Below are 25,691 nucleotides of genomic sequence, written 5' to 3'. Positions count from 1 at the left end.
GGACAAAATGACAATTACATGCAAATACTGTCACTCAGGGAAAATGTCTCTTTTAACACCATCCAGATACTAATGAAACATCAAATCCTGTCTATGAGACGTGGGCAGAGGCGAAACAGAGAGTCCTGGAAAGGAGAAGGAAACAAACGCGGCAGCTAAAAACTGCCGTCCAATTAACATCAGTCAAATTCAATTAGGAGACACACAGGAGGACGGACATGCACGAGCAAACAGCGATCTCACAGGGGACCGCCGGACAGCCCTGAGAAACCTAACGACAGATTTCAGCAGAAAACTCTCAGACTGGAGTGTGGGCAGGAGAGGGGAAGGTGGCCCCAGACTCAATAAAAGGATGATTTGGATGCTAGCAGTAATAACGACATTTATGGAACGTATCCTAACAAGGATTTATATTTAATATAATATGGCTGCTCTCTGTTTGTGTGTTAAAACAATAATAATAATGTTGGAAAAGAGCAGAATCTGAGTCCTTTTGCTGCGACATACACACAAAACATGGATATCTGAATGATATTACACTGTTATTCTGAAAGAATACCCTTAACATGCCCCAAAAGTCACCAAACTTGGTAGAAAAATTCATTCGGCTGAAAATTTTGGAATTTGCTGACTTTTGAAATGCACATGGGAAAATGGCTCTATAGCGTCCCCTGACGTGTAGCCCCTTTGTTTTAGCTTGGTACGTTGCCATGTCAACAGTCCACCGATGTCATCAAAGGACACACTGTATTTTCTGCAGTACCACCAACAAACTTCATGCAGTGTGGACAAAATCTTACAGTACTGCTATGGACCCGAGTCTGAACAGTTATACATGGTAATAGGTTGATACCGTCACAGCGCCACCTGCTGGCAGCAGGAAATTTCAGTTGTAAACGTGTTTGTTGTATGTCTTAAATCTTAAAAATCACGATTTACAGTGATAAGATTTAAGATACGTGTAAAATGTTTCTAAACAGACGATAATTATTTTGTGTTGTCGTTTGATTGTTAGTCCAATAATTAACGCTGACATTTTGGATGGAGACTGGCAGGAATGTGTGTTTTCTGGGACTAATTCTCTGAGCTGATGAGTGGCCGCTGCTCCTGTAGGAATTATAAGGTCATATATGAATATCTGTCCTGTAAGAAGGCACAGGTAAAATCTGTTTTTATTTTGTTTGTTGGGGTTTTGTGCATTAGACAGCCTCCCTGCACCCAGCCTGGAGCCTGTTAGTATGACTCATCCTGTTCTCCTCCCGTTGTCCCCCCCGCCCCCCTTTAAATCCAATCCTACAGTAACTAGTGGGCTCCCAAATATCATCCGGTGTGATCGGGGACAATATCTCGTTCTGCTGCTCTTTTATCTGCTGACCTTATCCATGAGGAGGGCCCAATTTCGGTTCATTCAGTTTGTCTTGCATGGGGATCATCCCTCAGCACTTGACATTATTTGAACCTCTCTCGGTGTCGTCGCCTCGCCTGCATCCCCTCCTCCTGTGTGTCTGCCTCCGACTTACCGGCAGGGCTCTGACTTTCAAATCACCTTGGGAGAGAGAAGCAGCTGCTGGAGGGCAAAAAAATGGAGCAACAGCATCCATTTTGTGGAAAGTTATTAAAACTTTATTATATGGCAGCTCATCATTCAATCATCACATCAGTATGAGCGTGCAGAAGGAAGCAGAACGACTGATGTGCTTCCTTCAAACCATGCACAGTGTTCTGCAGCCGCCTATAGAAGACACACACACACACACACTTTGAGCACTGTAATAGAGAACATGGCTCGGCTTCAACACGCCACAGAGCGCTCAGGTTCCAGGCCAGCCTCCTGAAACATAACAATGGAGGGTAATCCTTGCAGCCAGCGGCGTTGTGCCTGCATTTATATCTTGATAAGCAGTTGCATAATAAAGACAGTTGTGTTGGGTGGCAGCAGGGGGGCTTCTGCCGAATCTGCTGAGTGAATGGTTGTGTTGCAGTGCGAGGGGAATAATTGGCTGAGGGAGACAGGGACTTCCAATGCGAGTATATTCTGTCCTGACTGCTTGTGCTGCACATACTAATTGGATGCCTCTCCTTGGCTTGAAGGTAATGAAACTGCCGTTATCATAGCAGCCGGAGCAAAGTTCATTATTTATATCCAAATGCAGAGGAGTGCGAGCGCTGGGAGCGTGTGTGTGTGTGTGTGTGTGTGTGCCTCATCTTTCCTTATAGACATACGTCTCAGTGCACAAAAGATGTCAGAGATTTTAATTACACTGAGGTTTCATTGAGCAGCACGGCTTCACGTCCGGCTGGTGTCTCACACTCACCCATTTCTTGAAAGAAGTATCCATTCTTGGACATCCCAGAGGGAGGCGCCTCTGCAGGAGAGAGAGAGAGAGAGAGAGAGAGGAAAAACACAGGAGACAGTGGATCAGTGAGGTGAAGCAGGAGGGCAGTAACAGGCTAACTGATTATTATTTTCAGATGTTTTTCTGTTTCTTTTTCTGGTAAAACACTTGATTCATTTATTCATATACTCATGAAAGTATCTGCTCCCTGGAGGTCGTGATTGAGGAGACAGGAGCATTAGAGTTAAATATAAATAAATAAACAGCTCCTCTGGTGTTTGTCCAGAATTACAGCACAATAAAAACACAGCTCGGCCAGCGCAGGCGTTTCTCTGCTTGATGCTGGAATCAGGATCAGTATAAATGCACACACACTGCAGGAGCGTCTGCACAGCTTCCTTGATTTTAAGTTTTTTGTCTCTAACGTGACCTCGATGAGTTAAAGTTAAACAGTGCTTCCACAGAGGTCTCACACCTGTACCTGTTTTCTAAGAGCTGCGAGTCTGACCTGCTTTTCTCTTCTAGCAGAGACTAATGAGCTTTAGGTCAGGAGTGCTGGGAGCCCCCGAGAGACACAGGGTCACATTCTTGTATCATCACAATAACCTGCAGCATCCATTCAGCAGACGTGCATGCATGTATGTACAGTATTCACTGCAGAGCTCATTAACATTCCCTGCATGAGCAGCAGATGCAGGTTTCATCTGGTCACTGGTTTATGATGCTAATGAAGTCATTCTGTTTTTAGTTCTGACTAAAAAGGATAAATAAAAAACATATTAGTGCTGCCTCACAGATCAATACATCCAATCAGATAAAATAATGATCAGAAGAACTTCACAGATCTGCTGTATACTTGTTTGTCAAAATGTCTTCTTTTGATTGGCAAAATTCAAAAGTCTTTTCCAAAATACGTTGCCATGGCGACTTGACATCAGCTCTCTAACACAACACATGATAACACACAACATGACCCTACAGAACTAATCCTAACACTGTCTGGGCTCTAACTTGTGGTGTTAACTTTCCTGGAATAAAAACAGATTTCCTGATACGTATTTGTCCCGATGAGCAGTGAAGATCGTCCGACCTGTCACAGTGAGGACCGTGAAAAATTCAGGTTTGGCTATAAAGACCTAAAGTCTGAGGGAGCCAATGACAGGGGCCATCGCACCCCTATTTAATTTACTGTGGCCCCACACTAAACCTGAGACTGAACTTACCCACAATATACAACTGTTTTAAAAAATGTGCCTCATTACTGAAGTAAAGTCCTTTTTTAAGTCAGTGCAGCATCAGACAGCCGCTCCACAGGCAGACAGTGGTGCACATTTTATTAATAATCCCAGTGAAAGCTCTCCTCAGCCTGTCTGTGCATGTATGTGCACACATGACTGAGTGACACTGGTATAACCAGTCTTTGAGCATGCTTTTGCCAGTATTTGTGTAACAGACTTATTTGACTCCACTTGCAGGTTACTATTAGCCATGGTGGCTGTGTAAACATTAGTGGAGTTTGATTGGTCAGTGGGCGGCTTCCTGGTTTGGTGGAACGCGACTCCACGAACCTGCGCCACTAGTGAGCAGAGTGAGCCCACGGTGAGGTGTTGAGACACAGTATTAACTTAGCAATATTAGCATGTAGTGCCAATATTAGGCAGTAGTGATGTTGCTGCGCTAGCTGGCTTTGTGCTAACTGTCTGTAATTTGCCAGCATATGTATATTGCTAGCTTTAGCAAAAGCTAATAGACGCTATCGTTTGGCTGCTCCCTGTGCAGCGAGCAGCGCCATCTGCTGTGTGACACAAGACAAGATCTGTGATATACATATATATATATATATATATATATATATATATATATATATATATATATATATATATATATATATATATATATATATATATATATATATATATATATATATATATATATATATATATATATATATATACATATATATACATATATATATATATATATATATATATATGTTAAGGCAGGCAGCATAAGCAGGGGTCCTGACTTCACTAAGACATTCAGTGATAATCCATAGTGAGGTTTGCAGGCGAGCAATCGTTTTGCAATGGTGGGGTGCAGCATTTTTTAAAATGGAGGATATCTCATTTTGGAATTAAACCTAATCTGGTGAAGAGCTCCACTACAAATGCACAGAGAGTACAACATTTCAGAGAGTTTGTCACGCGGCGCTGTGGATGTGTGCAGCATGCGGATTGCACACACACACACACAGAGCGAGACAGCAGATATGGAGCGGGGATACTTTGAAGGTTATTGAGACATTGTGGGGCCGCTGTGTTACCAGCAAGCAGAAAGCCGATATGTTTACATCCCGTAACCAAAGATCAGCGGCGCGTGTCTCATGGGAACGTCTCTGATTTGACTGCTACAATCAAACCCGTCCCTGACAAAAGAGACACACGGCAGGAAAACAAAAAATAAAAATGTCACCAACACACACACACACAGTAAATGTTGTCATCTGAAAGGCCGTTATACATCCTCAAAGCAATCAGCTTGTTTAATCACGGCTTATCGCGTGTTGAAGGTTCCTGTGTGCAGCGTGTGCTTTCAAATCCTACTATATCTGTGCAGTGAATGTGAAGACGCTAGTTAGCTTAGCTTAGCACACATTGGTAGGAATATGATTACATTTTAATGTAATGACCAAAAAAGGTCAATAATGTTGAAATCTTTTCAAACATGGAGGATTTCCAGTAAATTGTCTGCTAGCATAGCAGAACCCGAATGAAGAATTTGATGCTAATGCTAATAAAAGTGAAGTGATGATCCAAATGGGTCATGAAGCATGTAGATAAAAAATGTTAAACACAAACTCAGGCACGGCTGTAGCGAGTGAGTGTTGCTAATAGAATATCTGTGATCTATGCAGAGGCTTTACTGTCTGAAAAAACAGATGCACGTTTATAGCAGGTGTTACGGTATGGATGCTCAGAGCATCCGAAAACGGGCAAAGAAAGGGTCCAGATTACAGCTGCTTATCAGCACCAATGTATGAAGCCCAATCACTTTGTAAATTGATAAACATGTTTTATGTTATTAACCCTAACCTGACGGATCACGAGAAGAAAGAATCGGACTGAATGTGCATTCAGATTAGTAGATTATAATCTGTATTATGTGCCTTAGTGTTGCTTGTTTTACCAGCCTTTGAAAACCACAACATGCCGTTCTTATACTTCAGCTTTATTGGGATTAAACTTAAGTTAGAGAGCTTTAGTGGAGATTTCTGCACCCTCAGACAGAGTCGGGCTCACGCTACCCCCTTTATTTCTTTTAATTTGTGCTATGCTAAACTAGCCACCGGCTCACCCCATCTTCACACTGAGAGTGGTGTATTATGTAAAGATAAAAGCATCCATCACCTTCACACATGCAGGTAGATCCCATTCCTGCAGCTGCAGCGGTAAACATTGTTTATCCTGAGATGTACATCATCTGTGCCTGCAGACAGCAGTTTATTTACCTCACCTTTAACATCTGTGCCAGTTTTATACAGTGTGTTTAGTCATCTTTCTATGTGCAGCTAAATAAACCAATAAACAGACACAGCCTGAGGCGCAGCCAGCACAGAGTCGAGTTTTTAAAAACTTTGTCTTAAACCCACACATTTCCTCTCTGTCTGCTGCACTGAGCTAATAAGTGCTGCTAAAGATGAGCCAAATAACTAAGCAATCGTTCAAGAATGGACGCTGTCAGAAGGCAGCATTGAAATGTGTTTTATGTTATGAATTTATATGTTTTAAGATGATCTTTATCTAAACGAATAAATAAATAATTAAACTTAAGGTGGGCAAAACAAAAAAAAACACAAAGCTGGCCGTGTCAGGGGACTGGACGTCAGACTCTACTTATCCCTTATCATCATACGATGAGGGGGGCTAGGTGAAGTCAGGCACAACGCCGAGGTTAGTGTTGGGAAGTTGGACTCTTTTTACTGACTCAGATCTTTTACTCTACACTAAAATGAACAAATCTTTTGCTAGCGCTGTGTCCCTCGTGTTGGAGTCGAATCTGTGCAGCCCATCATGTGACAAATGAATGGTGAATGAAGAACAAGAAGGAACTGCTTCTTACACAGCCTGGCTGTCATGTGACAAAAGAACGAGGACCCGAGTACGAACGAGATGAACTAATCATTTCTGTTTCCTGTCCTAACGACTCAGCTTATGCGGCTGCCTGCCATGTGGAGAGAAAACGAATCACTCGCTGAGATGACTCATTACTCCTGAGTCATATAAAAGATTAGTTCATATTCAAATCAAATCATTCAATCAATCAAGCGTTGGCGACCAAGGTGGCAGTGGCCGGTGACGCCAACACGATTAAGGGTTTTCTTGTCTATCTTTAGGACTAGCAGCATCTTTAAAACTCTTTAAAACCAACATGCAGTTCCCTCCATGGCCTCTAGGGGCTGATTTCAAAAGTGAGACACATTTACAGTGTACATATCGTTTGCATGATGTAACATTTGTAGTGACGGTTATTTGATGTATTAAAGGCTTCGGTATGTGGAGCACAAACTTGTTTCTGTGCCATCAAACATGAAGGCGTCGGATCAATGTTATGAAATGAAATGAAATGAAATGACTGTAAATCAGGTGAAAATACCTTAAGACAGGAGAGCGGGCACAATAACTGAAAGTCATTTCAGAGAGACATCAGAGATCTGCTCAGACAGAACAAAGGCAGATCTCTGTGTTTCAGGGTTCTAATATGTCGGACTGCTCGTCTTCATTATGCGGCACGCGGCGCCGGCTTCCTGCGGACGCTCTCTGAACTGTGCGTCTTTGGCTCTGAGTGCTGTGATCAGGAGTGGCATCATGAAGATTCATGTGCTCTGCTCGTATTGAGCTGTTTGGCACTGACAGATGCAGGTGGGGGTGGGGGGTGCACATGATCCATGTTATAGGCTTTGTCCAGATCAATGAAACTGCAGCAGGAGCAGCCAGACACCAGAACTTCTCAGGCTTTATCACTGAACCTGGGCCTTTGTTTTTACATTTCAGCATCACAATAAGCAGCTTTAACTCCTGCAGTGTAACCAATAAAAAGTTTTACAGCTGAACATGGAAGCTGCTACAATGGACGCATAGGAGTTCAGACTGAGCTGATTAAGAGCCTCTACATACTTCATGCTCCGCTGCTCTTCTACAGACAGGTTCATTAGCAGTCATGAAGGCTGCTCTGCTGTGGAATCAGCAGCAGCCGATTCACTTACGAGCTGACGATCATTCAAAAATACATCATTCATACAAGGACGAGTGGCAGGAGCGGACATGTCGGCTTTACACAGCCCGTCCTCAACGGGAAGACGTAACATGAGGTTGGGATATATGTGTGTGTGTGTGTGTGTGTGTGAATCTGTCTTTATGTGGTAAGGACCTGTGACAGTGGCGGCTGAAAATGGCGGCCATGAGCAGAAACTAAACTTAACAGTGGGTGAAATCAATCAATCAAACCCCGGGCTCCTGAACCACCACCACCCCCAGGCTGCCTCCTGCATGGTGCCTTCAGTCAAAATATAAGCATGGCTCATATCTGTGGGCTGCATTATCAGCTAAATGAGGCCGTTTTTTGTGAGGGTGTGTTTCCTCCTTTACTCCAAACTGAGCTGCAGAAACATGATGATGTTACAGACTGCAGTGACAGCTACTGTTACACCTGGACAAAGACACAGACAGTAAACAAACCCATCGCTTCAAGATTCAGCGACCAGAAACATTTCAATTGTCTGGTGAGTGTGAAACAGTGAAAGTGTGTGTGCACGTGTGTTGTGTTTCCGTTTTTGCTGCATCCTGCAGACACACAGTCAGACGTGTGCACAGGCTGCAGCGCACGAGCAGACACGCTAACCGACACAAGCAGGATAATACACAGCATCTCAGGGTGTTCAGATATTAAAATGTTAAGTGTGTTTATGAAGCTCTAAAGGTGAAGACCCGCACAATTCCTCTCTCAACAGGTGTTATAAGTGAACAATTAGGCGGTATGTACATTAGGGTTGGGCGATATTGGCAAAAAAATATTAATTATTAATTAATTAATTAGTTAATTAATTAATTAATTGTGGCATTTAGCCGATAACGATTAATTTGACGATTAATTGATGACTATTGTTTACATGTTTTTGACTCTAAATCGCCACATTGTTCTAAAATGATACCGACAAATCATCAGTCAAGTTAACCCCTTCATTCTAACAGGTTAAAGTAGTGATTAGGCACCAACCAGCCATGTTTGAAATATGTATTGATAACAGATGCACAAACTGCTTAAAATAATAATAATAATATAATAATAATAATGAAGCAAACATTTAAAGTAACTTTGTCCTTCACATGTTCTTATCTTAAGGTCACAGAGCAGTGCATATCAACATTAAAATTCTTCCAGCGCTTAAGTTTGGTCGTAAGGAGCAAACTGACTAAACGTACCGCGGATTCTCGGCTGAGTGGAATTCTTTCCAACATCTGCTGGAGGAGACTTCGCTGTTGTAATGTTTTCCTTTCTTGCTGTTGAGCCCATAATAAAGATCGGGAGGCAGCTTCTCCAGTGGAAGTTCATTCCTTTGATATGAGCAAACATTCAGTTGCTATGGCAACAACCAACACTCCACGCTGCAAAGCACTCAACTGCTTCAAACGTCACTGAAGTGGTTCAAACGTCATTGAAGTGGTCACGTGACCGAAGCAAAGCCTCGGCACAGTGGTTCGAAACAATTGCGTCATGAGCTACCGCGCATGTGTCAGAGCCTCGGGTGTCAGAGGACCATCCTGTAGCCGGCGCTGTGGCCTCGTCGCGCTTTATTCGGCTTATGGTGAAAGACGTTGAACCTCCGTTAGGAACGTGCTGCTCCGCATCATTTAACTGAACAACACTGCCTTCCACCATTATTGTTATTGTGGGCTCACATGCTTGCGGGTGATGGTGAGAGCACGCTGCACACAAAAATGCGTCATCATGACAAGGCACTAATCGCCGTAATCGATAAGTGGCAAATATTAATCGTGACAGTTTTTCTGACGATTAATTGCACACGATGCGATTTTGCACGAGCCTGATGTACATGCACATCTTACTGCAACATTCAGCATTGCATGCAAACACATAAATAAATAAGCTGAAGGACTTGGATACCAACAACTTTTTACATTTGCCCAGAAGGTTGTTGCAGGATGCACAGAGCTACGACGTGCACCTGCCACACACACAAACTCTCCATTTAGATTCTTTAAGGCGTCTGAACTGTGCGACTGTGGGTACTTTTATCTTTAGTGCAGGGGCTGAAACTCCGACGTGAATTAAAAGCCTTCTGAGGTCACTAATCCTTCACCAGCAGCACAGTGTTTGGACCAAGAAACTCTGACTTGCAAAACGAGTCTTTCAGGAAGAGAAACACACAAATAACTCAGAAGTACGATAACTTCTTTTTTTTTTTAAGAGGAAGCTGTCGACTTGCAGGCAGGAAGTCAGAGTGTGTTAGGATACAGCATCACACACACACATCTCATCTGATCTGCTGTGAGGCCTTTCAACGCTGCAAAACATACACATGACCAAAATATGTCAACTGCTCTGCTCAGCACCTGATGCAGCGTCAGTACACAGCAAATGACGAGCTCCCTCGTCCTGATAAACTCAAACCTGCGTCTGATATGAGCTATCAAAAAAAGGGAAAGGGAAAAACCAGAAAGATGACAGGCGGCTTTGTGGTTTTGCATCAGTTTTAGGCCGACTGCCACAGCGAGTACCTGCAGTCTGACAGAGAGAGACAGAGGGAGAGAACATGTAGAGATGGGATGTTGCTATGATTCCATCTGCGGAACCACAAACCGCTGTGGGCTATACATCAAACGCCAGCCAACCCTTTCCGTCTGCTTTTCTGATGCGAGAAAAAAAAAGTGAAGCTAACATGACTTCCCACTGTCCTTCAGAGGAAAACACACATCTGTATGAAGTCAATTCAGCGCTTCTGTGATTCAGATGCCCAAGGCGAACAGAGACACGGAGCCCCGTGGTATGGCTGTATGCATGCGCCTGTGTTTAATGTGATTTACCACCTCTCTCTCCTCTGGAGTCACAGAGTGGCGTTTACAGCCCGGGCGCCGCAGGAAGCCCGGCTCCTCCCCGTCAGCCATGACATACAGAAAACAAAACTTGTCCGAGTAAACAAAGCCCACCGAGGGTCCGCCGTACTCTCTCCACTCTATTAGAAGACAGCTGGGCATGAGAAATGTGCCGCACAGAAGCAAAAAGGTTTTTTTTTGTTGTTTTGTTGCTAACAGGGGGGCTCAATCTGAAAGCAGGATGGATGTAATTTTAGTGAGAGAAGTAAGAAGAGTGCTAGTCCGGGTGGAGCTTAAATAATGGCCATCACCTTTAATCCCCTCTCTTTAAAAGCAGCAGGCAGTTTAGTGTTTTAGAGAGAAACAAACAGAAACATGACGAAATCCCCAAAAAGCCTGGAAGGAGACGCATGAATGTTTGTCTGTTTGTCTGTTTTATAGAAAAATGATCAATACAATTGAATTACAGCATTATCATTTATCCTCTGAGTGAGTCATTTTTTTTAATAAATGATGTAAACAGGTGCCGTAATTTCAGGCAACGAAGCTTAGACTGAAAAACCCATGTGGTTATATTTAAAATAATGCAGTTCCCCCTGCAGCCTCTAGAGGCTGGCTCCAAGAGTGAGTCAGTCCTCACAGACCTCCTTTAAAAAGTCCACCTCTACTGAAATAAACACGTTTCTCATTATTATATGTATAAAGATCTTCCTTAGTCTTGGCCATTTGTCCCCTAAGTGCTTTTTTCTTTTTGGCAGCCACTGACTCCGCCTCCCGTCTCTCAGCGAATCAAAAAATAGCCAAGAGGTGTAATCTGCCATGACAACAACCGAACAGTTACAGCCCTAATTATGCATAATTTTACACCTTAATACCATTTAAATTAGTGTATTAGTGATAAAAAAATTGCTTGCCTCAAGTGGTCATTTGTGGGACTGCAGTGTTGTCTTCATTACATAATACAATAATAAAGAGGTAAATCTTCTCAAAATGTCGTCTTTTTTATAAAAATCTAATTTACTTTTCTCCAAACCAGACCAGAGGAAATTGTACATTTGTCTGGAACTATTTTCAGTCACAGCACAACAGGAAGAAACCAGTAAATCACCAGATTTATCCCTCAGAGTACCACTGTGTCAAAGCTTTTTATGGCACATCCCAGAGATGCCATCAGATCAAGATTAATCCATAAAGCCATAAATTCAGAGCATTGCAGATACAATACATCTAATGTGTGAAGGATATTTAATCAGCTGAAAGGGACTGACCTGCTTTTATTGCTGAGACTCAGCCATTACTCTGACCTGGCACGGGTCCTGCATCACAAAAGTGTTTTGATGTGAATGTAAACGCTCCAAGACAACAGGAAGTCGACTTATACGACCCTCGGTGTGTGTGTATATAAACCAGCCTGCCTGAAACTGAGCCAGCTTCTCCTCCTCCATCTATTGCGGGGCAGCGCGCTGCAGGTACATGCAAAGCAGATGCCAGGAACCCCAGGAGGGACGAAACCCTGGAATTTACGGGAGAGGTGAGGCTGAGAGTCTTAAGTGAAGAGGGCAAGAGATTAAAAGGAGCCCCCGCTGCGTTTGTAGGGGAATCTACGAGGGACGGGCCGACACGGAGGAGGAGGGGGCCGGCCCTTTTGTTGGCTAATTGTGCCCGCAGGCTCTCCTGGCACCCGTCCTCTGGAGCTGTGGTCGCTGAGAGATCCCAGGCGGAGAGGGAATTCCTCCCGACGCTCCGCTCCGGGGCCGCTCTGTGTGCTCGTACACACATTTTAAACAGCAGGCCCACATTTGGCCTTTACTTCGCTTCTTTTTATTCCAAAAGAATCTTAAAGAAGTCGGCTTGATCGTTACGCACACGTTGTAAAAATGCTAATTTACAGTATGTGTTGGGACTGTATTTCCCAAGAGTAAAAGAGAGTTTGAGGGCATTTTACTACTAAACTAAAAAACTATTTTTCATCATTATCTCTGATTTTATCGACCACCAGAACATTCGGGTATGATGAAGAGGAGGTGCGGGGGCTGCTGGTTTGGACTGTGGCACCACAACAAAGCAGCACCTGAAGGTTCTGTGAAGAGCTGTTTGGGAGGTTTACTTAAATACAGAAGCAGAGAACTCAAGGTGGACCTAGCCGGATTCACCGAAATCGCAATTGCGGCTGGCGAATCCCACTAGTGAATCATACTTCCGGGTTCACAGAGTGTCTGGGTCGTTTTGAGTTGGATTTCCAGGCATCACTACCAACAGAATAAACTCCCTTAAAGTTATTTAGATAAATCTTCACTGAGCAGTTGTTGGGAACGTATCAACGAAGCCAAAAACAGTTTTCTTCTGCTGCCTGTGGTCTATGGACGTTGACTCCAGCCTCTAGAGGCAGCAGGGGGAACTGCAGTTTGGTGACGTCTCTGCACTGACTTCATTTCTCAGCCTCTGTGCTTCCTGCTTGGTTCAAACAGACCTTTCCACTCTTTAGACAAACCTCTCTCATCTCATGGTTTTTTGCACCATTTTTTTCCAGACTAAGATACAGCATTGGTGGTTCAGTGGCATAGCAGGGTTGTCCAATAACCGGAAGGTTGGTGGTTCAATCCCAACTCCTCCCTAAGTCATTGTTGTGTGTCCTTGGGCAAGACACTTCACCCTAGCCTGTGATGCCCCTTGCTAGTCATTGTATGACACTGCTTGGCAGCAGCCTTAAACAATTTCCCTCTGGGATTACTAAAGTATCTAAAATAAAAAAAAAAAAAAATAAGACACTGCACATGCATCAACCACAATTTAAATTGTCTTAATGCAAACAGAAAACAGTGCATCCTCACAGGAAGTGGTCCAAAAAATGGTAACTCTGGTAACAGATAAGCAGCCAACCACACCACCGAGAGCTAAGTCTGATGTATATGATGTAATATGTGAAGAAACACGATGCGGCTTGTTTCTTTAAACGCATCCCAACCCCACGGGGTCACAGTCAGTTCCACCCGCGCTCCGTCAGGACAAGTCTTTGTCGGCCTCTCGTCAGATTCACACACTCACACTTTGAGTGCAATTTCCCACTCAGTTGTCAACTCCAGCCGTCAACGGCGGCCGCCTCGTGCAGGTTCCTTCCTTTTTTTATACTCACTGATGTACATTTACACTGCACCCTGAAGCACAAAGGGCCACGAACTGACACACAACATTTTTCAGAAGGAAGTCGTCAATAAAATCCTTCCACAGGCAAATCTACAGAAAAATATAAAATGTATTTATGTATATCTTCCAGCCTCATTTCAAGAGAAATCCTCCATATTATCTGCAGGTTTCCAGCATGTTTAAGTCAGGTACTGTACTGCAGCATCCTCCAGCCAGGCATCCGAGGTAAACAGCACATTATGTGAATCCTGCTTTTATCCAAAGAACCTTGAAGTACAATGACTCATATCAGCAGCTGGAAAAAAAGAGAAAAACTCTACTTTTGTCCTTCAGTTTCCTTCAAGCAGATCGGCAGAAATCCTTATTGAAACTCAGGGGTATAATGAACCACATGTTTGCAGAAAGCTCCCCCAGTGAGGGATGCTTACACTGTTAACACAGAAAAGGAGAGAGAGTCCAGAAGAGCGATGAAACTTCTGTCAAAATACCCACATTAGATGGGAAGCCTTGGTCTCCGTGCTGCTCTGGTTTCCATCAATATGTTACCAGAGGAATTTGGAAGTGTGGGGACCGACATTATTCTCTGATATCCTGCTTTCCTGCCCAGCTACATGGGCAGAAGTATGCGGACGCCCAGCCCTTCCAGGATTCCCATCTCTGAAACATCCATAAACCTTTGTTAGTGGTTGCATAATTGTCTGTAAGCGCAGGGATGCACATGTTTTTTACAAATGACGAACATGGTGGATTTGCATGGGATTAAGATCACAGGCGACCTTCTGCAATTATTACAAATTACTAGAGGTCCCCAGGAAACACTCGTCCCGAGCGAGCGAGGCTTTTGTCCAAATGAGCGGATGAGCTGCTGGACATCTGTGCCTCCGAGCTCGGGTCTGACGTCGATGATGTCACAGTGGACCCTTTCACCATAAGACTATGAGCGGCCAAGCTGTTTGGCGAGCAGGTGGATGATGCAGGATGTGCGCTCAGCCATATGCTGTTTGTTTACATTTGTTCCCACACCTCGATGCATTAATGTGTATGAATGACTTCTTTGTTTTTAGAATCTCCGTCTGCAGCTTGTGGCTGACAGGAAGCATGCAGGGAACATGCTGGAGAGCAGAGCGGCTCCAGGCTAAGGTGCAGCAAAGCAGCCTGTCAGAACAGACCTGCTGAAACTAAAAGGATGAAATAATCACTCGGTGCTTCATTAAGAAGCACTTCTTGGCCCTGGTTGTGTTGTGTGAATTTTAAAAACGTGCCTCTCGGTGCCGGGGTCTGAAAGCCCTGCAGTAATCCTCGGCTTCTTTCACCTGAGAGCGATTGATAGCTCTGGTGAGCGGGCTGCTGCGGGTTCACAGATGAATCCGGCCCCGTCTGCTGCGTGGCGAGACAAGACGTCGTGACTGAGGTTAGCACAGGAACACAGTCCAAATTAACCCCCTCCACCCCCAGCATTTCATCTTTTTTCTTCCATCTTCTGTTGGTATACCTCCATCCTCACCTCGCCTCTAATGTGCTCTAACAGTCACACACACAGGTGTCGGATTATGCTCAGGTGCTGCAGCGGGGATGCTCCGCTCTGTGTGTGTGTGTGTAGTGATTGAAGCGCACCACACACACACACTCACACACACTCACACACACACACCAGCCAACCACTCGCTGCAGAAATTGGCTGCCACAATTTTCATAGAAAAGGAAGGGGGGGCACTGCTGGGGGATTCCTGCTAATTGCTCGCAAATTCACGTCTTCCTCCGGCTCGATTGAAGCCAGGCCACCATCTCACTTTCAAGTCTGACATCCTCCACCCGCTCTCCACTGTATGCTGCTCCAGCCAGCCAGCCAGCCAGCCACCCGTCAGCACATCTCACTGCTTTTCATTTGTGGTGTTCCCCCACCCTCCACCACCTCCCTCCCTCCCAGCAGAAGTGCACAGACACTGTTTCTAGACTGAATCAATGTGAGGCAGCAGGAGAGAAATTGCTATTCTACTGTATGCTTTGCCATGTGTTCCCTCTGCCTCGTGTGAGGTCCTCATTGTGGACATCTGAATGCTACAAGTAGCAAAACAGAGGATGTGACATTTGAGAAACATGAAGCTGTTTTAATCAGTGGGGCATTGGCACCTTTTTAGTATGCGGGGCCCCGGTGAGATTCAAACCACTAACCTCAGCGGTGTCAGCGCCCTGCCCTGCTCCGCTCTGCTCGCTGTCTCTTTGCTGAGCTCAGTTGTATCCCGCAACACACTGACAGAATTTAAATTGGCTACCTACTGTTCTGCAGCTTATCGTCCTATAGTACGTCTCGCCGCCTGTTCAATCCTCCACCTGATGCTGGGTGTGGAGCAGTTAGTGTCTGTCTTGTGTGATCCCTCTGCCCTTGCCTTGCCACTCGGTGTGAACTGTGCTGATTTGTCTCGGGTGCTCGCAGCTCGCTCACCGTCACACCTTTACATTTTATTGTGCAGCACTACTAAACTACCCACTAAACGACTACGGTGGATGTTCCGGAATGTGCGGTGCTGCAGCAAACGGACTCAAAGCACGCGACAAGGACAAAAAGGACATCAGTCACAGTGTGAAACTCGGCATTCAACAGCTGCAGAACCTCAGCCTGAGCACGAAGCAGAACACCGTCCGCAGCTCTCATCCCTGTGACCTGTCTCTGCAGATCTGAATGCATTTTGTTGCAGGAAACACATGTGCATGTGCATGTGTGTGTGTATGTCCATCAATGAAGAAGCTTTACAGTCCAAGTTGGGGCATCCTCAGACATCTTGGAATAATTACTGAGAAAAGTGGCATCATGAGCAGAGGAGCAGCACAGGGCCATGTCTGCCACTCGCTCTGTTTTGTGTGTTGGTTTTAAATTAAATTTGCGCCCGGCGCAGCACAAATTGTTCTCTGCTGGAAAAGGCTGCGGCGCCTTGGTGGACGGACCGTGCAGGAGCCATGTTGAATAGGAACTGAAACGAACGCCTCGCCTGCTGCTCGGTGCTGCTTCCTGTGCTGCTAACCTGTGTAGAGTGACAGTCACAGGCGTGCAGGAGAAGGACAGGAAGAGCAGATCTGTAGAGACGCACCAACTCTACGTGCAAAACAAAAAGTAGAAGAAGTGGATCCGTTCTGCACTAAAAGGGCCTGTTTTCACACAAATACCCACTGAATCCAAACATCTGCTGCTACAAACACACACAGATGCAAAAAAACAAGCGCTTCACAACCAATTTCATGAAAAAAAGGTACTTCCCAATAATTCTCAATGACTGTGAGACTTCCTGCTTTTATAATCAGGGTTAAAAATAACTACAATTGGGTCTTAACTGATTCAGCTCGTCGTTATGATTACTGCCTGCTCCTCTGGGATGCAGCACACTAGTATTTAAAGCCCGTTTTATCTGACCAATGAAATGAGGCTGTTTTGCTTTCATCCTCTCAATAATGGATCCTTTTCATACATGCACATCTGGAGGGAGCTGCAATAAAGCGGCGAAGACATGTGGAATTAAAAGGTTCGCAAAAGTAGAACGTTAAATACCACGTTGGGGCTGTGGGGCTTTTTTTGTACTGTACATGGTAATAAAGATAGGCCGAGTAAATAGCTTGTAAATTCCACATTATAGGGAGGAAGTGAGGATACACTTAAAGGCTCCTCGTGGCGAAGACAATGGATATCTCATGGATCATGTATATTCTACATTCAGATATATATATATATATATATATATACATGTTCTGTTATACACTAACATACACTGTGATGTTACCAGTCTGCAAGAAAAAAATCATAAAAACTGAACCTGGGTGTTCATAAAGGAAGAAAAGTAAAGGTCCAATCACAATGATTTCATCACTATAAAGCCCATTCAGTCAGAGCTGCACACATTTTCATGGCCACCTGAAAAACTGAAAAAATTCTCCTCAAAGACGTGCAGCTAATAATCCAGCGTGAGCATCCATTTTGTAAAGAGACCTACAGCCCTGAAAGAAGGCTCTGAATGCAGCCATCACTCCACAGCACAGGGACTCTTCATGTTCCTTTAAAGTGATCACAGTCTTCTCAGGTGTCACTAGCTGAGAGTGTTGCTAGTTAAGTGACTGCAACCACAGTGGCAGGGAGGATGCTGCATAATGGGCTTTAGTCCGAAATATCATCACAAATAAACGACACATTCGATCAATAAATACATCCTCTGGCATCGATGCATGGTTAGATTCATATATTTTTACACTGCAGGCGTGGACGGTGGCTTCTAACCCTGCAGCGAACCTTCAGCCCCCACACAGACCGCACATCTGGACCTCATATATAGACATATATACATATACATATATAGCTTATGAAAGTCTGTTTGCCACCAAAAAGCTGCATAACAAAGCGCAAACTGGATCTTCTGGTGGTGCACCACTCTGAAGTCACAGGGAGGAAGAGCCTGACCACTGAAACAGTCCACATCGCGGCAGATCATGTTCACACAACCCCAGTGTGTCACCGGCCAACAACAAAAACACATGACAGCCGGTGTTTGCATCACACATGAAAACACAAAAGCACAGACTTTCTAACATTTGATCCTATCCCATACACACCTGTCTATGGCACAGCTCTGTGTGTGTTTCATGCATTAATAAAGTGTGTAAATACACACATTTGTACGTGTATACATGTGGAGGACCAAAGAGAAAGTGAGACATAAAAACAGACCTCCAGTGTGTGTGTGTGTGTGTGTGTGTGTGTCTATGAACACACTCCAGTGTGTGTGTGTGTGTGTGTGTGTGTGCTGTAATTGTAATGAATTTGTGGTCTTCTTCACTCTGTGTTCCTTGAACTGTGCATGATGAGTGTCTGTGTTGACACATCTACATAATTGTTTTGTGTGTGTAAAGCAACGAATTATGTAGATAGAATGAATTGTGTATATAATTATGTGCAGTGTGTGTGGACAGTATCTGACACAACACTGTGTGTGTGTGTATTTCTCTGTGTGTGTGTGTGTGTGGTCGTCTTGTCGTGTCTTGCATGGATGTGTTTTTCTGATATTTCAGATCTGCTTGTGTGTGTGTGTGTGATACTGTATAATAATTTGTTAGTGTGTGTGTGTGTGTGTGTGTGTGTGTGTTTCTCCTCTGCCCAGATGGCTGTGTTCAGAGGCTGGAGCTTCTGAGATCTGTTGCCAGCGGTGAATACTGATCAGAGATCACTGTCACATCTACAGCACACACACACACACACACACACATGCACACAGGAACACGTCATCCATCTTCTTCCTCATACACACACACACACACACACACACACCTTCACTTCCACATGGTCGCACTACTAATTCACACAGCCACTATGTGTCCTCCATGCTGATATTCTCTGGCTCTGCAGGTCACGGCTGCAGCTCTGATTATCGGGCTGTCTGTCACACCTGAAGATTGACGCCCTGCTAGCATGACTCCAGGAGATTTCAGCTTTATGTTGTGATTATGACAGTTAATCAGAAGTGTTTAAAGAAGACGGCAGAAACGCGGCTGCCTTTTCAGCACTGGAACATTTAACCCTCACGACTTTGAAACAGGAAACAAGCGACGGTTTGCCCTCACACACAAACCACACACCACGGGTCATTTGCACCGATGGTGGGGCTCAGATGAATCTTTCAACATACTTATTTAAAAACAAGTAAACAGTGACTGTGCCCCTCTCTGATAAATAAATATCGTTGAACCTTTTTGTGTCTGTGTGTGGGTGGCTCTGGCTGCCACCATGTTGGCAGCATCAAATACAGGAAAAAGGTGGAGTGACAGAGGAGCAGCAGAGGGCGGAGGGTCATGTGAGCAGGGACAGGTCTTCAGAAGAGACTGAAACAGTTTTTGTAGCAGGCTGTAAACATGCTTATTTAAGCTGTAAATTGCGCATTTTTAATAGGAGTCTGTAGGGATTAACTCCCATTTAAAGCTGGCCCCCCAGAGGCCGTGGGTGGAACTGCAGGGCTTGACGTCTCGCTCCTAAATATAACATGTTTTTGTTTGTTTGTTGCTCTATTTTTAATCACATTTGCATGTGCATGAAAAATAATCCATTGTCATTACTGTCACTATTATTATCATTATCATTACTGACGTTCTTAATAATGAACAAGAACCATTTATATTGACTTAAAAATGAATTTAAAAATCAATCACTGCAATGTTTCTTGTTATGAGGTGTCATGGTGGACAGGCTGATACTGTGATATAATAATAAATAAATATATTTTACCCTACGTTGGGAGATACGGTGTAAATAATTACCATAATAGTGAACATGTGCATAATTTTGCATAATGTGCTGATTTTGAGTGCAGCGTTTCTTGAGGATATCTTGATGTCGTGATGTATGTGTGTGTAATATTTGCAAAAAATTATTTTGAAAATCTTCACTTGTGGCCCTTCAAAATATTCCTCATATCTGTAAGAACAATACATTTCAAAGTAAAAGCACAGTCATGGCTGTCAGAGTTGCAGCATTCTGCCGCAGTGATTCGTTGCTGCACGTTACGAGAGCAAATCTGAGAGGTTAATCAAACGACACCTCGTGACTGCATCACACTCAGGTCGTGTAATTACATGTAGGAGCCGGGCGCTCGATTTATAACTCCATGAAGTGAATGGTGGACGGCCCTGACCTGCCTCACACCGGCCAGCTGCTCCTTCACCCCACTCAGAATGTCACGATCTGGAAAGAATGCGACACTAAGATGACAACACCAGTTTAAAGAAAAGAAAAAACCCTGCAGTGTGTGAGCAGCTCTTGATGAACGTCGCGTTGGACACCATGTTCCTGTTAAGTATACTGAGATTTGCTGTGCAGAACAGATCGCTCTGCGTTGTTTGAAAATCCGGAGGGCAGCAAAGTGAGTGTGGAAAAAAAAATCCAATCCTATGGAAAAGTAATTGTTGAGTCACAGGTAGGGATCAATAACGTCGTCAGATTCCTGCAGATTTAAACTGATTTCTGCATTTGAATTATGATTTTTTTTTCATTTGAATTCCTGTCTGTGCTCAGAACTAAATTGTTCTGCTGCACGGATCAGACCTGCCCTCTCTGCCTCTAATCAGCTCCTAAACAAATGAATGCAAATGACTCTTCAGAGGACGAGCCACAGCAGTGTCCATCACGCCCCGACACACACTCAGGGATGTAGTTAGTGTGCACAGTGCATGACGCTCCCACACAGAGACACAGCCCGGCACAAGGCTGTGTACTACACAACAACACTATAATGTCCCCACATAACGTCCTCATCACACACACACTGAGATGCAGCATCCCGCTCTGCCTTCCCAGGCACAATGAAAGTGAGGAGGCAGCCGCATCACACCTCCAAATGGGCTCTGGGCTCTCAGAGGACTTTCAGTGAGGGGAGAACTCGCTGGTCTCCTGTGGCTGTCACCAACACTAATCTGTCTGTCTTCCTCCATCACACACACACATCTCTCTTCTCAATTCCCCTCTCACACACACACATTGTCTTCTTGCGCTGTGTCGAGCCCCCCCCCCCCCCCCCCCCCCCCCCCGTCTCTCACATGCACGAGCCCCGCCAGTGCAACACATGAGAAAGTGCATTATGAGCCCGGGCTTCCTCTGCATTCCAGCTGTCCGCGTTCGACAGGTATACTGGCTTTTCTCTGGCTGCGTGTGCAAAATGCAATACTATTCTTTCTCAAGGTTCCGTTCCTTAACTGATGAAATACGACACAGGAACCTCTTGTGCCGCATACCAGACATAAACAAGATAAAGACGAGGAAAAAAAAGAAGAAAAGGAAGAAAAAAAAAACACAAACGTCATACAAAAATGCAAAAATGTCTGCATTTCTGTAGGCTCAGCGGGGCTTCTCCAAACCACACTTCCCCAGCAAACAAAATACAAAACAAGCAGCCGCATTCCTAAGTACACAGAAAGAGCAAACAGCACCAAGTATGTACAGTAGAGCACATGCACAAAAACATCTGCCATCCGTCAGAGTGGAAGTGGAAGTGGGCTGCACATGTTTTGCACAGGGGGTTCTCAGGTTTCACTAGGTAGGGAACCCCAAGGTTCTCCCAGTCAAGGCTGTGTCGTGCACAACTGAGGAGCCGCTCTCAGATCTTTGATCCACTTACCCGAAGGCACGAAATGAAGAACTTTGTTGGTCTCCATAGCTGAGCAAGTGGTGGCGAACGCACACTTCCTCTCTCCAACCGCCTCCCCCCCCCAAGTCAACCCATCATGGTTGTGTTATCCTGTGCTGATGAGTGTGAGATCACCTCTGCTCCCTTGCTCTGCTCTGTTTCTGACTGCCTCTCAGACACATGCAGTGACTCAGCCCCACTCTGCCTGCCTACTCACTGGCTCGCTGCTGGGTCCTAGTGCCTTCACTTTTCTTCACGCGCTCCTCGGTTCCAGCCTATAGCAGGCCGTCACACAGCGAGACACACCTTACGTCAGGACACACCTCTCAACACAACAACACCAACATGTCATCCTGTCAGCCAGGCTAACTCGCTGCATGCTCTGTCATAGAGCTGATGCTGACTTAACTAGTTCTCAGTTCTCTCCACCATCACTCACAGACACACACACGAAGTCCTGCATTCAAAGGGGTTTGTGTTGGAACTACAATGAGGAAAATTGTGTTACCCTTCATGGAGGGGTTGCTTCGCTTTTCTCTTGCAAACATACATCAAACTGAAGAAAAGCTCTTTAGAAACATCTTGAATGTTAAATCAAGCATCAGATAATCCATCACAGAAACATTTGAGAGATAAATTATGGATAATGCATCGTTAACTATGGAATAAAATCTCTTCATCTCTTGAGTGACTCAAACATTTGGTGCGATAAAAAGCCTAAAAAACCTAAAACTAACTGTGTATTCTGCCAAATTATAGCGAAGAACACGAGGCCATCCAAAGTCCAAAGTGACAGATCGGATTTGTCCTGACACCTCTGCAGTCAGTTGCCAAAGACCTTCAGCCTTGATGACAGGTAAGCTCACTCAGTCCAGAAAACAAGCTGCAGAGAGTGGGTCTGCTCTGGGGCCTCCTCCTGGACAGACATGCCAGGGGGACATCTGAACTGCATCTCCACAATTGGACGCAGAGTGGTATGGGTCTCCTCTCTGCTCTGGCTGCAGCTGAGACTGCTGCACCAAGCTCCTGTGAGACTGACCACCTTTGAGGCCACCTCACGGTCGCACCGGCTGTTTGTTGAGGACAGTAACTGCAGAATGATACGTGCTTTCCAGCAGTGTGCATGTCCTGCACCGAACAAAACAAGCACCCTCCTGAACCGTCCCATGCCTACTGCTGAACCACCTCAACTCGCTTCTGTCATGCACGGAGCACCTGGAATCTAAGCGGTATGATGGACCGAAGCAGCGATCCCCCCGCTGATCTTCCGCTCCATTGTTCCCTCACTTGTGAACAGAAGTGAAGAATTCTAATGTGTTTGGTGGTGAAGGTCGAGAGGAGGACAGTGGCTTCCCTTCAGACTTTCCACCTTGTTCCTCAGGCACCATTACTTTGTTGTTCTAGTAAAATGCTTCATAAGCACCACAAACAGCTGGTTAAGACTTTAAAAAGCAGGATCAGGTTTCAGTACAGATCAGGAATTTGGCTAAAAAATACATCGATACAACTACAGACAGGCGGAATAACAACACCCACACCTGACCACCAGCGTCTTTACTATTACAATTAATGTGATCATCTTGTAAGCTAAAATCCAAGAAATTAGAATTCGTAACAGATGGAAAATCCCTGGAGGAGGAGGGAGGGAGGGTTTTACATTTACATACAATAGCAACAATCACTTCCTGTTGTGATTACATAGAGCTGTAGCATCAGTTTTAGATATGATCCTGTAATGTATTCGTGAACAGTTTGGTTTGGATGTGTAAACCAAACCAGACAGAGAAGCTATTGGATCAAGAAGTAAATTTTTCACCCTGATGTAAATGCTCTGTGAAAGGTCAGCCATTTGCATAAGCCTGCAAATATAACATCACTGTGAGTGGTTTGGCCGGTGGGTCTACTTTGCATAAGAACTGTTACGCACTGCGAGGGCAAATGCATCACTCAGTGAGCCGGGGCGCCTCTCCCCTCAGAGGAGAGTGTTTTCGTGCAAACCCAGGTGTGATGATGAGTGCAGAACACCACACACAGTGGCCACATTATGCAGCCTGGGTCAAAGGTCAATAAGAGCAACCGGCTCATCAAACCTGGATGCAAACCTTTCCATAGTGTTTGTTACCAGCGTGTGTGCTCCAAGTGACACCTGGAGGCTGGATCTACATTTGCTTCAGAAAAGTCAAATCTCATTAACACAGCAGCTGCAGGGTGCACCAGAGGCGCTCTGGGTTAGGTGTCAAATTAAGATCAACAGAGAGGAAATGCTGCTGTAAATGAAAATAAAATCTTACTTTCTGTACATTTCTACTTTTATGGTGAAGATAAAAATTCGCAGCTACGAGCCACAGCTGTGTTCAGACTGCAGGAAAACACACTTTGTTTCTAAGATGTGTGGTTTTATATGTATAAACAAACAGAACTGCAACTCTGATGAAGCACATCGAGTTTGAAAGTCTGCTGCGGGGTCGTGGCCATCAGCCATCACCCACGGTCAGATGATGTCAGAGCAGTCATGTGGAAGTGCAGTTCACCCTACAGCCTCCAGGGGGGGCTGGCTCCAAAAGTGAGTCACTTCCCCATGGACCACCGTGTTAAAACCCACTTTATAGCAGAAATAAACATGCAACATACATCCCATTCTGTGAGGGATCCCACCTACTGGTCTATAGTGGGAGTTTAGGCGGACTGTCAATGGCGGCGGTCCGAGACTCAGTACGGTTCCTAAGTAACCTACAGATGACATCACAGAAGCTTCGTCCATAGGGTTATTAGGGCTGTGTTCGAAATCACTCACTCCCTACCCCACATATGGGGAGTTCAGTGTAGGGCACCATATAGTGAACTCATTGTGAAAGCATTTTCAGACATTTCGGACTCTACCTCCGTCATTTTCTGTCGCAGTTAATGACGTCATTTTTGTCGCAAATTAAACAAGCCGATCTCTGCCGGCTAAACAAACTACGTTGTTAGCAGTTTGTGCCGTTATAGCCCAATAAACGTCTTATGGCAAAACATTAATAAATCAAACACAGCCGGTCATGCTACATTCTTCAAACCATCATTATGTTTATAAGACAAGATCGTTCTTTTCGCTGGTCTGTGCAATGCACGATGGTACATATCGCATATCGATGGTACATATTTTAGTGACCATCGGATGGACACTACTTTTCAAGATGCATTGTGGGATACATTGAGGGCCCTGTATGGGGTCTATAATTTCTCACTAAGAACTCAGACAGCACTACAAAATGGTAGAGGCTCTATATAGGGCCCTATGCAGTGATTAGGGAGTGATTTCAAACACACTCTCTGTCTTTGGCCCAGACCATGAGGACGTGCTGGTTTTGCTCCAGGTTTGCCAGCAGAATATTTATTTCGGCGTTGTAGCCAGTCTACAAACACCAACCATAGATTCTGTTTGCATTTCTATTAGTCTGAATTTGATGTGGACATTGTATCTATATGCACTCTGGATGCACTAAAAACTGTCTTTGACTGTCAGCCTGTGACTGAGGTCAAAGGTCATATCAGACCTGCCCTGTCAGCTTTCTAAAAGACATGCATTCTGCAGGAATGTAGCTCTCTTGGGAAATGGTGCAATAGGCATAGCTGCTGCTGCTGCACTCTGTCTGAGCCTGGAGACCTTGATATTTATTATCATCTCCTATCAGGATATGTTTTGCGAGAGCTGCTCGGTTGGTTTTGGTGAACGTTAGCCCAGTTTTAGCTCCATGTTTTTGGCTCTCCACAGGCTCCACTCACCAGCTTGTCACTCAGTATGTCTGGTTGCCATCAGGTAGTTAAAAGTGGAATTCTAAAGCTGCCTGCATCGGCCAAAAGAAACCAGACAAATGATGTGTTGAAGGTGATACTGAACAGGAATGCTGCTGGACAGCTGAAATAAACTTATCAGCTCCAGCAACCTTCATTCACATGGAGACATTTTA

At 44.7% G+C, this 25,691-nt stretch overlaps 1 protein-coding gene across 4 annotated transcripts in view; it reads right to left on the bottom strand.

Moving 5' to 3' along the window:
- The window catches only part of slc4a11 (solute carrier family 4 member 11), an 82,061-nt gene that overhangs the window by 43,798 nt on the left and 12,572 nt on the right, over nt 1-25,691 (bottom strand). For 2 of the 4 annotated variants that reach the window (XM_028396173.1, XM_028396177.1), the window contains exon 2: nt 2,316-2,366. In XM_028396173.1, the coding sequence (XP_028251974.1) occupies nt 2,316-2,366 (51 nt within the window). Of the gene's footprint in view, nt 1-2,315; nt 2,367-21,732; nt 21,891-25,691 lie in introns of those variants that run through there. The other 2 variants (XM_028396174.1, XM_028396176.1) reach the window with 2 other exon arrangements.

This window comes from Parambassis ranga, chromosome 22 (genome assembly GCF_900634625.1).
Source record: "Parambassis ranga chromosome 22, fParRan2.1, whole genome shotgun sequence".
Classification (NCBI taxonomy): domain Eukaryota; kingdom Metazoa; phylum Chordata; class Actinopteri; family Ambassidae; genus Parambassis; species Parambassis ranga.
The sequence above is the reverse complement of the archived record's forward strand: the minus strand, read 5'-3'. Positions and strand labels throughout refer to the sequence as shown.